Source organism: Malania oleifera, chromosome 4 (assembly GCF_029873635.1).
Source record: "Malania oleifera isolate guangnan ecotype guangnan chromosome 4, ASM2987363v1, whole genome shotgun sequence".
NCBI classification, from domain to species: Eukaryota; Viridiplantae; Streptophyta; class Magnoliopsida; order Santalales; family Ximeniaceae; genus Malania; species Malania oleifera.
This window is the reverse complement of record NC_080420.1, coordinates 52,950,379-52,965,934: the sequence shown is the minus strand read 5'-3', so window position 1 is coordinate 52,965,934 and position 15,556 is coordinate 52,950,379. Positions and strand designations below refer to the sequence as shown.

Below are 15,556 nucleotides of genomic sequence, written 5' to 3'. Positions count from 1 at the left end.
CAAATTGATGCTTGTTGATCAACCCGCATCAACTTGAGGGGGCCTGTCAACGGAACAGCAAACAGCAAAGCAAAAGATTTCTTTCCTTACTTCAGCCCACAATTATTTTCTTATTTCTCAATTCATTATTTTGTACAATTAGCATATATTTAGTTTACATGTATAGGGCCTAACAGATTATAGTTTACATGTATACGGCTAGAATCATGCTAGAACTTATTTACTTTCCATGTATAGTATTCTTGTAAAGTCTATATATAATATACAGAACTCAAGGCCAAACCATTCGGCCATTCACACAATACTTTGACAGTACAAGCATTCAGAAATCAAAAAATGCTTCTAATTCCCCATCTTGGGCATTCGATTCAAGGAGGATATCCCATGACACACCGTTTTCCAATGAAACAAAACATGAACTCAATGAAGGTCCTTTATTATAAGCCAATGTCAAGAGACCTCGAAATTGGGACACCGTTGCCCACTTTGAAATGGATGAGTTGAAAAAAATCTCCCACCCCTCCCTCAGCCATTCCCATATCCCCAACACCATATGGCTCCATTTTCTAAGCGAGGCCCACCCATCACAACCGATGTCTTATTTAGCTACAATTACAGTGCAACAAAGATGTATGCTTTCAATCTTGATTAACCAAATCCAGTCACCAAAAAACATTTTTTGAATAAAAATAATAAATCAATCAATAAATTTCAGCCCTAAACCACACAACTGAATAGGTTCTTTGACACTCCCCACCCCCAATTTAATCAAACAGTGTTTAAATTCCTCAGCTATGTAATAAATAAATCAATAAGTTTCAGCCCCAAACCACACAATTGGACAACCCACCATTTAATCAAACGATATATAAATTCCTCAGCTATGTTATTCCAAACAAACTGTTTCTGACTGTCTTCGAGCCATTTAGCCAGCAAGCACAGGTATTTCCTAGAAAGAGGCACATGACATGAACTTGGAGATTTGGGAATACTCCTAAGAAAAGTTGAATCTTTTGCCCTTGGATAGGTAATGATGATTCCAACCAGCCATCCTTTTTCCAAACCATCCCATGGCCTCCCAAACGGTCCATTGGAAACACCCCAAATTCACAACCAATGACCTCCGCCCCTACCCCTATGAGAACGAGCTCTTTCAAACTAGAAACTGCTTTAAAGCAAAGGAGAATGCATCTATGATTAAGAATTTGTGTATCCTCAGCCCCATAAATGAGGATAGCATCATACATGAAAAAGGAGATGATAGATTCTCACCACCTTAAGACCGCTCAAGAACCCTGCTCCTATGGCTTTCGGGAGCATAAGGTTTAGAACCACCAATGCCAGGATGATGAGAAGGGACAACCATTGATAAAAATGAAGAAGGTTAGCGTGGAGATACATTGCTTAATCCATTTGTGCCAAAGTCTAATGAAACCCACTTTTCCAAGCTATAAAGCAGAAAATCCCAACATGATCAAAAACCGTTCTTGCACACACAACCCTACCTTCTTTAGATTGGTTGTCAACTATTTTTTAAGTGATGAGGACGGCATCCAAAATTAACCACCCTTCAATGAAGGCAAGTTGGAAGTCCCTAATAACCATCCCAAATCCCTTTTTTTTTTTTTTTTTTTTTTTTTTTGGTGTTGGCATTAAATTTTTACAGCATCAAATGTTGCTGCCAGCTGTATTTCACAACAGGCTGCCGTCAGCAGTATATTAAGATGACTGAAGTTGACCCCAAGGGTTTCATACGTCAGCCCAACGACTCTTCTACTTGAGATCTAGGTTTTGAATTGGATTCTGTTGAAAGTTATTTAGGATTTTCAATTGAAGCATTTCTTTTATTTGCAGTGATCATATCTATTTTATCTTCTTTATGGCCACCGGCGTATTATTATTATTTTATCATATTGTTTTTAACTATTGGTTAGTAGAGTATATTTTGTGTTTTTCAATGTGTAGGCTTCACTTTTTGCAACTCTTGGAGTATACAATTTTTTTTCCAAAAGTATTTTTGCATAAGTTTTTTTTTTTTTTTTTGGTCTAGCTTTGTTTGACAAGCCAAAATTGTATGCTTTAGATTTAAATTCATTGCCTTCCAATTTCAGCCACAAGTGATTCTTCTCCTCTCTTGTTATTTATTTTCTTATTATTATTATCAACAAAAATGTATGCTTCAGATTTTAAATGCATTGTTTGTTTGTGTGATTTGTACTGGTTGTAGGGTGTGATTTAGAAAATTGTCTATATGAAATTAGTTTGCATTTATATATATATATATATAAAATTCAAACTTGTACTTCTCCGGTGTAACACAAATCATCTTTGTACACACAGCCAGTCTTGAGACCAGATAAAGGAGCAGGGTTGTGTTAGGTAGCAGACCGCCAGCATAAAACTTTGTCAAACCTTATTATCATGAATTCTTACCAAATTCACTTAGGTCAAAGGAAAATACCTAATCAATGTAGAAGGGAGAGGGCTAAGAAGTTAGCACAAGAAGCTAAGATTAGTTTAGAAACTTGGAATATAAGGATACTTACGGGCAAAATTATGGAAATAGTGAAAATAATTAGAAGGAAAATTAACTTAATTTGCCTTCAAGGGACGAAATGGGTAAGGAGAAAGCTAGAAAAATTGAAAAATAAGAATTTAAACTTTGTAAACTAGAAAAGAGAAACATTAAAAAAAGGTGAAAATTACTGTAAACAAAGACCCAAAAGACATTTTCTTGCATCCCAATATTTGTGCCACTAAATAACAATGCCAATATATATGGAGGGCATCCAACACCATGAGAATTAAAAAATAATATAAAATTTAAACCATCACATTCATAACATAATTATAAACACAGAACCTTTTCTTATTTGCCACTAGCCGCAGGCACGCATGATGCACATGTTCCACGGCTTTTGACTGATAATTGTAATAAAATATTTTTTAAAAGAATAATAAATATATATATTATTTTAAGCAATTTAGGGGTGATTAGGGGGTATTTTTTTTTTTTGGAATATTTATGGGTGGTTATAGGATATTTTTAAAATATACATAGGGAGTTATAGGGAATTTTTTTTTTAAATTCTTATGCGTCGTTATGGGGACATTTTGGGGATGTTAAAAACCAGACTGAGAATAGGGAATCCCCTTTTCTAATAGTAGAGATTAAAAATGGATATAATGAAAAATAATATATTTATAAACAAAGGAAGGGCCTACCAATTGCCTGTCATTAGCTGAAGAAATGTTGCTGCTTGGGGTAGTGACAAGGGCAAGTTCCCACCCAGTAGGATCAAAATCTTTTGCTTGAACAGCACCAGAGTCGGATGAGGAAGCAACATCTTCAAATGTGAAAATTCAGATAATTTTTTAGTTAACAAACAAGATAAATGATTTTTCTTCTCTAAAATAAATATATAATAAAAAATAAAAAGATAAGAAAAGTTACCAGATGGAACTATTGCTAGAGCCAAAGCATTGCTTTCTTCAATTGCAGATACATCAGGTGCAGAAACACTTAAGCCCTGAGTCCACCATACAGGAAAAGGGGGTAAAAAAAAAACATATAAAGAAACATTGGAAAAAACAGAAGCTCTGTAATGAACATATATCAACATCCAGTAATACAACAGAATTAAAATTAAGAGATTTACCAGTAAGTCTCCAGTGCCCAGGTTGCTTGGTGGAGGAGCGGGAGGAGCAAATTCAGCACTAGACACAGGAACAGTGTCTGCAGGAGGTGGCAAAGGTTCATCCCTTGATATTTTAGCATCTTCAGAAGGAGAAGGAACTTCTTCTGTTTTGTAGGTCAATTGAAGCCTCTCTGGAAATTCCTGATTCATAATGACAACAGATGAATTCTGCAGCATGTTTCATCTAAAAAACAGGAGTTCAATAGCTATGGAAGAAACCACACTGATCAAAACAATAAGGGGGTTTATAACACTAAAAACAAATTAGTGCAACACAAGTTGAAAATTATCCCATGCAACAAGAATGATCAAATGAACTAACCAATGGCTCTCTTGGAACAGAAACCATCCGCGGTGCCTCTCTAATGTACTCTTCCATTGTTGCAAGAAAGGACTGTGGAGGCTGAGGACAGAAAGTACCAATTGAGTATCAAACTGTTATCAACTAAACAACTACAATGGCAAAAAATGAAAAATAAAATAAAATTTGTAAAACATTAAATCTCTGCTATAGCTTCATTACCTCTCTCAATATAGGGAACTGGAAATTCCTAGCAAGTTCCAATCCTTTACAGACTTCATAGAAATCAGAAAGACTCCCAGCCTCCAGTAAAAGAAAAAATTTCATTAGCACAAAATCATAAGCTAAATGTTTATTCCTATTCATAGCCTCAGACTCATCCAAGGTAGGCAGTTTCTACCCAATCTCACCAAATGCAGACACAACCTCATAAAAAGCAAGTCCGGAAAGCCAATTTATGGAAGAAAAAAATTTAAGGTAAACGCAACCCTGACCAAGCATTAGATCACTTAGGTGCAAATCCTGACCTGCCAGCCTGAACTCAACCCAATCAGTGTAAAGCTTTCAATCAAGTTATTTATTGTTTTTTGAAGAAAATAATAAAATAATTCTTCAAAGAATTTTTTAATGTATCATTTGATTCATTTTATAAAAATTACTATTTTTATTGGGCTTCTAGGTCCCAAACCAGGCTTATATTTTCCCTCTCCAATTACCTTGGGAATGCAAGTTCAGACATCCTAATCAGAGCCCCATTTGAACCAACTCAAAGCTGTCCAAACTCACCAATTTGCCTACGTCCATACAAATAAACTACCTAGAACTATATTGTATAGAAAGGCAATCAATAAGAAAAATTCAGCTCAAAAGAGTTGCGGCAGAAATATAACGCTGATACCTGCTGGCCAGCTCGTCTATAAATTTCAAGGGCTTTAATGGCTTCATGTCTAGGCATCTCAAAAAACTGCCATGAAACAAGAACATATATAAAAAACAAGGAATGAATGCTACATATCATTTTATATTATATTGTGTAAATAATCATAGAAATTCACCTTATCAACAAGATTAATAATTCCATCATTAATAGCACAATAAATTTTAAAGCTCTCTTTGAGTACCTGAAAAATGCATCAAATATCAAGGTTAGATACGGGTCATTCAATTTTCCAAATTGCCTTCAAACTCCCTCCATTTTGTGTTTTGTTTCAAGGGGTGTGTCTGCTTAAAAGCCTGCCCGCCCACACCCCCCCTGGCGGGCCCCAAAAAAAAACTCTTGTACCCTATTTTTCTTCTTTTTCCTTTTTTGTTGTCCACTTCATAGGCAAGTCACCAATTTGCTCATAATAATAGTTTTATTCAAAACATTTTTGAGAGATGCTAATGACTGAACTCAATTATGAAAATTTAAATATAATTATTTGTTACTATTTAAGAATGAAAGCACAAAAAAAAAAAAAGCCAAAACAAAACAAAAACCCAGACATACCAGAGCCAAGGCATACTGTATTAAATAATTACCAACTGCTGCTCCCTCTGGCTGTAAGATTAAACAGCAACAATTTGTTACTCAAATTAATACCACACAAAAATCAGAAATGAGGTTGTATCTAATATCTCAATCATAAAATATGTGTTGAGGTGAAGAGAAAAATTACAATAAATTTTACAAAACGTACCCGGCATCCAATGAGACGAAAAAGCAGCTGCTGCAAAGCAGGCAACTGCTCCAACAACCCTTCACTGTCCAGATCCCTGGTTCGGCTGTAACCCTGCTAATAAGGAAATAAAGATACAAGAATTGAAAAAGGTCATACATCCACATACACAAAATTTCAACCCACTTATTCAATGTGACTTAATAACAACATTGATATTGCACGCTTAATTGATAATTTCTTATCAGCAAGGATGTATAATCCTTTAAGAAATTTAAACCTAACAACTCAAGTAAATGAAATACGAGGAAAGAAAAAACAAAAAAAAAAAAAAAAAAACAACTTAATTTTCATCATCAGCACATTTACAATTACAATCATTATTATTTTTATTCTAAGAAGCTCCATTTCTTGATGTCACAAATAGTCTCTGCCCTTGGAGTCTTGTACAGTAACAAATGATTTCTCAATAAGAAATGAATATTTATGAACATTGAATAAAGAATACAAGAAGGAGAATAATGCTCCTGAAAAAGAGAAAAATAAACAACCACCCACCAATCTCTTGCAAATTAATCAAAGAAATACCCCTTAAAGCAACAGAGTCCAAAGTTTAAATGGTGCATGGAAAATAACACTACCCCAAAGTAGACGCTATTAGTTCCAAGGTTTCATTCTCATGATAACAAACTATTTTCGACTGATCTATTGGCATTAAGATAAATACCTTGCAGGTTAAACTCAAATGGAATAAATTGCATGTTGAAGCCTAAATATTTTTTGCTGTTAATCTATTATTTTGATTCAATCTTTGTAAGTGGTAACGCCATTATTGATTATCATTATTAGATGTTATTAGGTGATGCAGACCAAGAGGCCGCGCAATAGGTAATCCCTCATTGGAGGCTGATTCAGAAGAATTAGCTTAAGGAATTACCTGGCCTAAGCTCAATTGAATAGATTTAGGAGTAATAGTTACGACTATGTTCATGTGGGCTTTTTTTAATTTATGTGCCTTAGGGGTCTTCATTTAATTAGTAAGGCAGTTAATTGTAACGTTATTTATTTGAGTCTTTCTATATATATTAGTAGGTTGTACTGTTGCACAGAGGTTATAGTGAAGAAATAGAGATTGAACCTGGGTTCGGGTACCAAATGATGAAGCATCAAACACGAAGAAAGGTGAAAAAGGAGGAGGAAGAAGTTTTTTTGTTTTTTTTTTTTTTTTTTTTTTGGGCTGCTGAGGACTAACCTCCAGATTTCAAATTCCAACCCACTCATCTTCCTCTTTTAATTCTTTTCTTCCCTTTCCACTAATCTCCCATATTCTTCCCTTCCATAACCACTGAAAAGTCAAATAGTCAACCCAAAAAAAATCAACTGAAACTACCATCACAATCCCTTTAGTTCAACTAAAACCAGTCATTCTCTCACTGCTGCAAAATTTTAGTCAAAAAAGTTCTAAATTTCTCAACTTTCAAACTTCTCCTGTCCTTTTTCCCATACTCTTCATTCTCAAGTTTATCCTGACAGTTGTCTAAGAAAATTTAAAAATAAATCACCTGTAACTGTTGATCCTTTTTTGTTCATCTTCTCAAACCACCATCACTCAAAATCTGCAGGATCCTTGCAATCAAAGATCACTGATCAGCTGGAAGCTGAAGCCTTATTGGCTCCACCTCACTGATGTACCACCACGTGCCACCATAAATTCCACCTGCTGCTGCTCTTCGTGGTCGCTCATTTTGCCAGGGTTTTCAAGACATGCCACCAGCACCATCAAATCCCCTGTCCTCTATCTAACATAATACCGAAGATTGTTGCCAAAAGTCCCCAGAAAATAATGCACACACCTTCATGCACTCACTGCTGCTTGTGGCCTTGTGAACCAGACATAAGGCTTCAACTCTGCCTCTCCCTTGGTTATACAACCTTCAAACACTTTACACTAGAGCTTATTATAATGGTGGAGGACCACCAGTGACAAACTTTAGGTGTTTATATGGTAGCTAGGATTTTTATTTTAGTTTGGGAAAACTTCTGGTTGTTTTAGATATTTAATTAGTTTAGGGCTATTTTGTAAATTCTAAGTACCTTACGATTATTTTGTAATTTATTGTTTCATTGAGGTTTTATGTAAATATATGTTTTAGTTAGCAGTGGATATAAATGGTGAACTTACTTCTTTGAGCAGTTAACATTTCAATCTGTTCCACATCTAACTCTTCCTCTGTCTTCCTCCAACTCTTCCACATGATTGCAGTTTCTGTTCCCTCTCTCTCTCTCTCTCTCTCTCTCTCTCTCTTGTACAGTGTTCCCTCCCCTCTCCTCCTCCTCCTCCTCCCTTCTTCTTCTTCTTCTTCTTCTTCTTCTTCTTCTTCTTCTTCTTCTGTGTTCCATATCTAACTCTTCCACTGTCTTCCTCTAACTCTTCCACATGATTGCTGTTTCTGCTTCCCTCTCTCTCTCTCTCTCTCTCGCACAGCGTCCCCTCTCCTCCTCCCTTCCTTTTCTTCTTCTAACTCTTCCTCTGTCTTCCTGTTCTGATCCTATGTTTAGTCCTCCGCTGCCTGACAGCATTCTGTATTCACTCTTCTTCTCCTCCTCTGCTTCTCTTCTTTCTAATTCTCTCCCATAATTCTCTCTCTTGCTGATTTATGAATTTCCGTGGCTGTCCTACATTATGTAATTATAAAAATAAATAAACAAAAAAATTATCTTCCCCAGCAGCATATCTGCTTGTACCAGCCCCCATTTATCCTTCTTAATACCAACTAAGCCCTGGCCCACTTCCTTATTTGCAGGACCAATAAAAAATAAATAAATAAAAGAAGAAACACCATCCCATCTTCTTCCAATTCAGAATCAGGCGGTTATCTTTTCTTTCAATGTACCCAGACAATTCATAAAACCGAACCATACTGGCACATCTTCAAACCAGATCAGCTTACGAGTAAGCTGCTGCTTTCTGCCACATCAGCCAACTAGCCATGTCAGCATATGGCTCCGGACAAGACAGATCCCCCGAATCAACTTGCCTGACTGGGATCAGATACCAAATTCACTTTCATTCACCTTTTCCACTTTCCGTTTTGATAAATAAATAAATGAATGAAATTTCAATCTTCTTCCAGCAAATTAATCCACTCTTAAACTTTCATCCACTTCTTGATAAGAGCTCTTCTCTAATCTTAGCTCGATAAAAAACAACAAAAAAAAAACAAAGCACCCAAAAAACACATTATACATATATACACAGACAGCTGCAATAGGGTAAAAAAATACAGCAAGATGGGGACACATTATCAGAAAAAGGAATGTTTTTTGTCATGCTTTGGGCACAACTTCAAGCCTTTTCACACCCTTTTAAGTGTGAAGAAAATGTCGCAAAAATGAAATTGATGGAAGATGCCTTGTGAATGTTGTTCTAGAACTGTTGCCAACCATAAACACATTATACATATATACAGAGACGGCTGCAATGGGGTAAAAAAAACCCAGCAATATGGGGACACATTATCAGAAAAAAGAATGTTTTTTGTCATGCTTTGGGCACAACTTCAAGCGCCTTTTCACACCCTTTTAAGTGTGAAGAAAATGTTCGCAAAAATGAAATTGATGGAAGATGCCTTGTGAATGCTGTTCTAGAACTGTTGTCAACCATAAACACATTATACATATATTCAGAGACGGCTGCAATGGGGTAAAAAAAATCCAGCGATATGGGGACACAATATCAGAAAAAAGAATGTTTTTTGTCATGCTTTGGGCACAACTTCAAGCGCCTTTTCACACCCTTTCAAGTGTGAAGAAAATGTTTGCAAAAATGAAATTGATGGAAGATGCCTGGTGAATGTTGTTCTAGAACTGTTGTCAACCATAAATACATTATACATATATACAGAGACAGCTGCAATGGGGTAAAAAAAATCCAGCAATATGGGGACACATTATCAGAAAAAGGAAAGTTTTTTGTCATGCTTTGGGCACAACTTCAAGCCTTTTCACACCCTTTTAAATGTGAAGAAAATGTTCGCAAAAATGAAATTGATGAAAGATGCCTTGTGAATGTTGTTCTAGAACTTTTGTCAACCATATGCAGCTTATCCGGAAACCCACCCACAGCCTTATGAGCTATATTGGATTGGTACTAATTTAAATGTCTTGAAAGATGTTCGGCACCTGTCCCAATGGGTGACTAAATAATGTTCGATGTGATGCATGGAGCCTCTATAATGTGCACAAAGAAGCTATCAAAATCTATAGATAATGAAAAGTCAAACAATACTACCTATAATATAAAAAAAAAAGGTAGAATGCTCAATGCAAGAGAAGGGAGAGATAAGGATCAGACTTTTTCCCCCTTTCACTTAGGAATTAAAGAAACTTGGAACTATGCAAATTTATTAATTTTCCTATTCAAAATAAAGGACTAATCAAGGCTGCATCTAGAATCCATTGTCAACAAAAGCACTCAGACTATGGGAAATAGTATCCTCAAGGACTACAGCCAACCTCTTGGACAAGATCTTATGGACGCTAGTCACCAAGCTAATTGGCCTAAAGTTCCTAGACTCTAACTGCACAATCTCTTTTAGGCACAAGGGTGATAAAAGTAGAATTCATACTCGTTCCTACCACTCCATTCTAAAAAAAACTTAAAATATTTGAAAAGGTCTTTATTCAGAAACTCATAACAATCCTGAAAAAAATGCCATTGTGAACCCATCCAGCCCAATTTCCTCATTTCTATCCATCTAAAAACTGCACCTTTAATCTCCTCCTACTCAAAAGGTCTCTGATGGAGAATCACCAGTAAAAAAACTTTCCATGCTTGTAGCAATAGCTTTAGAAATTAGGATTTTTATTCGTCTGGAAAAATTCTGGTTACTTTGGAATTTTAATTTAGGGTTACTTGTGTATTTTAAGTACTTTGAGATCATTTTGTATTTATTTGTTTTAGTGGTAATGTTGGGTGTATTAAATAGTGTCTTGTATTGTATTGAACAGTTATTTTGAATTCAATATCTCAGTACTGGTTTCCCTCTTTTGTGCAGTCCTTTCTCCTTGTTCATTCTTCTCCCTCCTTTCTTCTTCTTTCTTCTTCTTTTGTTACTCTCTGTTCTGCTTCTAATTCTGCTCTGTTTCTGATCTTGCTTTTGTGTCTCCAATTCTCTATTCTGTACAGCAGTTACTCTCTTGTTCCCCCTCTTCTCTTCTTCTTTCTATTTCTCCCTTAATTCTCTCTATCTGCTTCTGATTTCCAGTACCTGACCTTCATCAGTCTCTCTAACCAATCCACTTGGTCGCTGATATAGGGCACCAGTCAAGACACCTAGTAACCACACCCCTATCATCCTCTAACTCAATAAAGTTCCTTCTCCTCCTACAACTCACCACCCTATAAAAAAGTCCCAAGTTATAAAATCTCCATCCTTATCCCAATTCATTATAGACTTCTGCCTCCAGCTCATCTCCTCTCTTAAAACAAGTTCATGCTCATTAGACAATCAAGCTCGTCTACCAGCTATATCATCTCCTCCACTTATCTATCACTCGCACGTAATTCCAGAAGTATACCTTTTTCCATGGACTGAACATCACCAAAAACTTCTGCATGCCAGAGTTTCAATTGATCGTTCAAAAGATTAAATCTTTTCATAAAACAAATCCCCTCCCAACCTCCACCATGCACTCACCCCAACAATCCCTAGTGTCACGAGCAAACTTGTTTACAGCCTTATGCTTGCTTGTGAGTGCTTATGCACATAGGGTGGGCAACCTGTGCATGTAAATACTAGTGTAAGATTTATTTCTTTAAGAAAGTGTAATGCCTAAGTGAAAGGAAGAGTATGACTACTCAGTCATAGTGACGTTTCCTCGTGCTAGAGTAGGAGCTGCATCAAAAGCTCTTCAGAGGAGATCCATGTTCATGAATCATTGTATAATTTGCTAGCTTCTATAAACATATTTAGCCTACCTGCATCCCTTGCTAAACACACAATGCTTACAGAGGTGTTATAAGATGAATTGGGTTGCATTATGGCTGACCACATCTCATTTTTACCTCATGTTTGCTTATAGTTTACCGCATATTTTGTATTCAATGCTTGTAAACATTTTGCTAATTGTTTCATGATTTGATTGCCTTCAGATTGTGATTTTGTGTGAACCAACAGTAAGAGAACGATACAACGCACTAATGCAAAGAAAGTTGATGTGTTAGAGGTGCAAAACAAGACTGTTGACCATGTGACCATAAAGGAGGCCCAACTTACAATTCGCATTGAAGTATCAATAGAATCCCAAAAACAATAAAAAGGCCTCATAGATGAATTATCGAAAGATTTCCGTAGTACGATGGAAGTTTTACAACGTCATGAGTGACCTTAATGCCAAGGTGAACCTTATGGTTCATGCTCTCTAGGATGCCAATTTTATTAGGATAGAATATAGGGGAGCAAGGGTACCAAAACTTCTTATTTGACATGGAACTTCTTATTTGACATGGAACAACACTTTTGTGCCTAGGCCTGACTCGGAGGAGGCAAAAGTATCCATGGCTACTGTGCACTCAAGTGGGGATGCCAAATTATGGAAAGTAAAAAAGTACAATGAGATTCAAAATGATCGGTGTAGAATTAATACTTAGGAAGGCTGGACAAGAGAGCCCAAGGCCCAATTCTTTCTTAAGAATGCTGAGTACAATGCTTCATGCAAATTGCAAGATCTTAAGCACACTGAGATGGTAAGAGAATATGTTAAACAATTATATTCATGTTGGATATTCACCTTGCTTGAAGGTTTAAAAAGCATATGCAAGAGCTCAACATCAACAAAAGAGAGTTTAAGACATGCCTACCACAATACGGAGTGCTTAATTATGTTGGAGAGAATTTCCCCACGCCTAAAGGGCAGCTCATCAAGTCAAAACTATGAAAAGTCTTTCAAGAAGGGCAAACACAAATATCAGGGAAGATGACACCAAAGCATCGTCTTCAAAAGAGTCATCCTCGCATCAAGCTTCCAACACATCAGGTGATCAAGGTAAGATTGTACGCTTCTCATCTTTGAGGCCTTCCCCTCATCGAATGTCCAATTACCATTACAACTCATCACTCAATGCCTTAAAGCTTTCATCGCATAGGTTCACAGGGACAAGAGGCGAATAAAGAGGAAACCCTAAGGATGGGTGCCTCTACAATGAGGTCTAGAGATCAAATTGTTACAAAGGACCAAGACCACAAAAAGGATGTCTATCTTTTTAATCAAAAATTCTATAAAATAATGTCATTTACGAATTAAGCAAGGATGTCTTCTTTCTAAATTCTGCCAAATCTTCTTTCTAAATGGCCATATTAAATGTGCCCACGAAGTTGGTAGAATTTATGGAAACAGGCTACATATGACCTTCTAGAGCACTATTCGAAGCACTAGTGCCAGAAGAAACATAATGTAAGCATGCAACAATGTGTTGATTATCAAATGAGTCAGCAGCTTTTTGCAAACACAAATGAAATAGGTGTTCCATGACTACATTGACAACCCAACTTCTCTATGGCATATGTTGACAACATTATTCTATGTAGTTCTACTCTATAAGAACATCAAGAGCCTCTACAAAAATGTGTTTGAAAGGCTAAAAGAGAATAGCCTATGTGTTATAAAAGAAATTCTATTTTGCTCAAATAAGTATCAAATTGCTCGGCCATGCGAACAAGGCCATGACAGATGGATATGGAGAAGGTGAGAGCTATTCAAAGTGAGAAGATTCCAACGACAGTCAAGTAACATGACTTCCTTTCTTGAACTAGCTAACTACTATGCCAAGTTTGTTAAGAAGACTGCCCCATTAGTTGAATGTCTCAAGAAGGGTCACAGATGGAACTTGACACAGAAGTAACAAGGAGCCTTTGACAATTTTAAGGAAGCCATGATGGAATACCTACTCTTTCAAATATCATGAATCCCTTCAAGGCATAGACAGATGCATCCAATTATGTGCTCAGTGTAGTCTTGTTACAAAAGGGAGATCAAATTACGTACAAGAGCCATAAGCTTTGTGAAGCTGAACAAAAGCACAAAGAGATGTTAGCAGCAAATCAGTGATTCACTTGAAGACGGATAACTCGACTATTAGCCATTTCTTTACCAAGCTCAAGTTATACCCTAAGCAAGCCCATTGGCAAGAGTTCCTAGCAAATATGATTTCTTCTTCAAGCAAAAAGCGAAGCAAATTAATGAGAACTTTGTCAAATATCAAGTTGTCCACCCGAAATGGTGTCAGATTGGCATTATTGAAGCAAAAGTTTTGCAACATGTGCAAAGTAACCTCGTCCCTTTGTTCCTTGTGCCAGTGACCTAAAAAAGCTATGAGCAAACCACCCATGATGGTGTCCAACTGGCTCTATTGAAGCACTATTGAAGCAGAAGTCTCCTCCTCCTCTTCCTCAGAATGGTGTCAGACTGACGCCATTGAAGCAAAAGTCTCCTCCATCAGAAACTTCCTTTCTTTCCTTTATTTTCTCCTAAAGACCCAAACCAACTCAAGGATTCTTGTTTCTTCAGCCCTAAAATCATGAAAAAGCAATAAAGATTTCATGGGTTGAGAAATCTTGTTTCTTCAATATTCTTGGACTTTGAATCTTGAATTTAGATTGAAGAATTCTTGCAATCCCTCGTTGCTTAAATATTCTTCAATTGATTTTCGTTAGCAGTATCAAATTTCTTGCGGCAGAGACAAGAATATAGCAGCCAAAGCCATAGAAAATCAAATCCTGGTTGACCCAAAACTTCATATTCATTTTCCAACCCAACCCCTATTTGGGTAGATTGAAGAATTCTTGCAATTCCTCGTTGCTTAAATATTCTTCTAATTGATTCTCGTTACCATCATAAATTTTCCTGCATCAAAGGGTTTGTTTCAAGCAGTAGTCTTCACCTTTTTAGTTTTAGCCACCTATGAGATCTTCTCCTCTTGTTATTTCTTTTCTTATTACTATTATTAAATTTTTTTTTCAATAGTTGGTTAGTTTTGGTAATTTTTGTGTCTAGGATTTGTAGGCTTAATATATATATATATATATATATATTGTGTTTTAGTGTTTTCATTTGCGAGTCTTGGAATATAATAAAATTTATGTTTTCATTTCTTCTTCTTTTTTTTTCAAAAAGTACTATTGCATGGATTTTAGTCTAGCTTGGATGCACACTCAAAGTTGTATGCTTTAAAAAAAAAAATTAACGCATTGTATTGTGTTAGTAGTTTCTACTAGTTGTAGAGTGTAACTTAGAAAACTGTCTTTGTGAAATAAGTTTGCTAAAAAAAAACACATACACAAATGTGTACTTCGCCTATGTAACACAAAGTCATTGTACACACAGCCAGTCTCAAACCCAAATAACGGCGTAGGGTTGTGTTAAGTAGCTGACAGCTAACATAAAACTTTATCAAATCTTTTTATCATGAATTCTTACCAAAATCACCTAGATTAAGGGAATACACTGGGTCAGTATAAACAGGGAGAGGGTTAATAAGTTAGTACAAGGAACTAAATTAAGATTAGCAACTTGGAATATAGGGACTCTTACGGGAAAAAGTATGAAAATAGTGGAAATAACGTTTAGAAGGAAAATTAATTTAGTTTGCCTTCAAGAGACAAAATGGGTAAGAGAGAAAGCCAAAGAAATTGAAAAATCAGGATTTAAACTTTGCCACACTAGCAAAGAGAAACATAAAAACGGGGTGGGTATTATTGTAGATAGAGACCTAAAATATAATGTAGTAGATGTTAAAAGAATAAGGGATAGGATCATTACAATCAAGTTACTTTTAAGCCTAGAGAGAGTGAACGTCATTAGTGCATAAACTCTCCAAATAGGCTTAGCAGAAAATCTGA

General features: G+C 36.1%; 1 protein-coding gene across 2 annotated transcripts in view; it reads right to left on the bottom strand.

Moving 5' to 3' along the window:
- Positions 1 to 15,556, bottom strand: part of LOC131152666 (putative clathrin assembly protein At2g01600) — a 49,910-nt gene that overhangs the window by 18,745 nt on the left and 15,609 nt on the right. The window contains exons 6-14 of one of the 2 annotated variants that reach the window (XM_058104454.1): positions 5,679 to 5,774; positions 5,489 to 5,539; positions 5,055 to 5,120; positions 4,898 to 4,963; positions 4,222 to 4,302; positions 4,021 to 4,101; positions 3,660 to 3,839; positions 3,455 to 3,530; positions 3,226 to 3,347 (exon numbers count right to left, since the gene is read on the bottom strand). In XM_058104454.1, coding sequence (XP_057960437.1) covers positions 3,226 to 3,347; positions 3,455 to 3,530; positions 3,660 to 3,839; positions 4,021 to 4,101; positions 4,222 to 4,302; positions 4,898 to 4,963; positions 5,055 to 5,120; positions 5,489 to 5,539; positions 5,679 to 5,774 — 819 coding nt within the window. The remainder of the gene's footprint in view (positions 1 to 3,225; positions 3,348 to 3,454; positions 3,531 to 3,659; positions 3,840 to 4,020; positions 4,102 to 4,221; positions 4,303 to 4,897; positions 4,964 to 5,054; positions 5,121 to 5,488; positions 5,540 to 5,678; positions 5,775 to 15,556) is intronic. The other variant, XM_058104455.1, reaches the window with a different exon arrangement.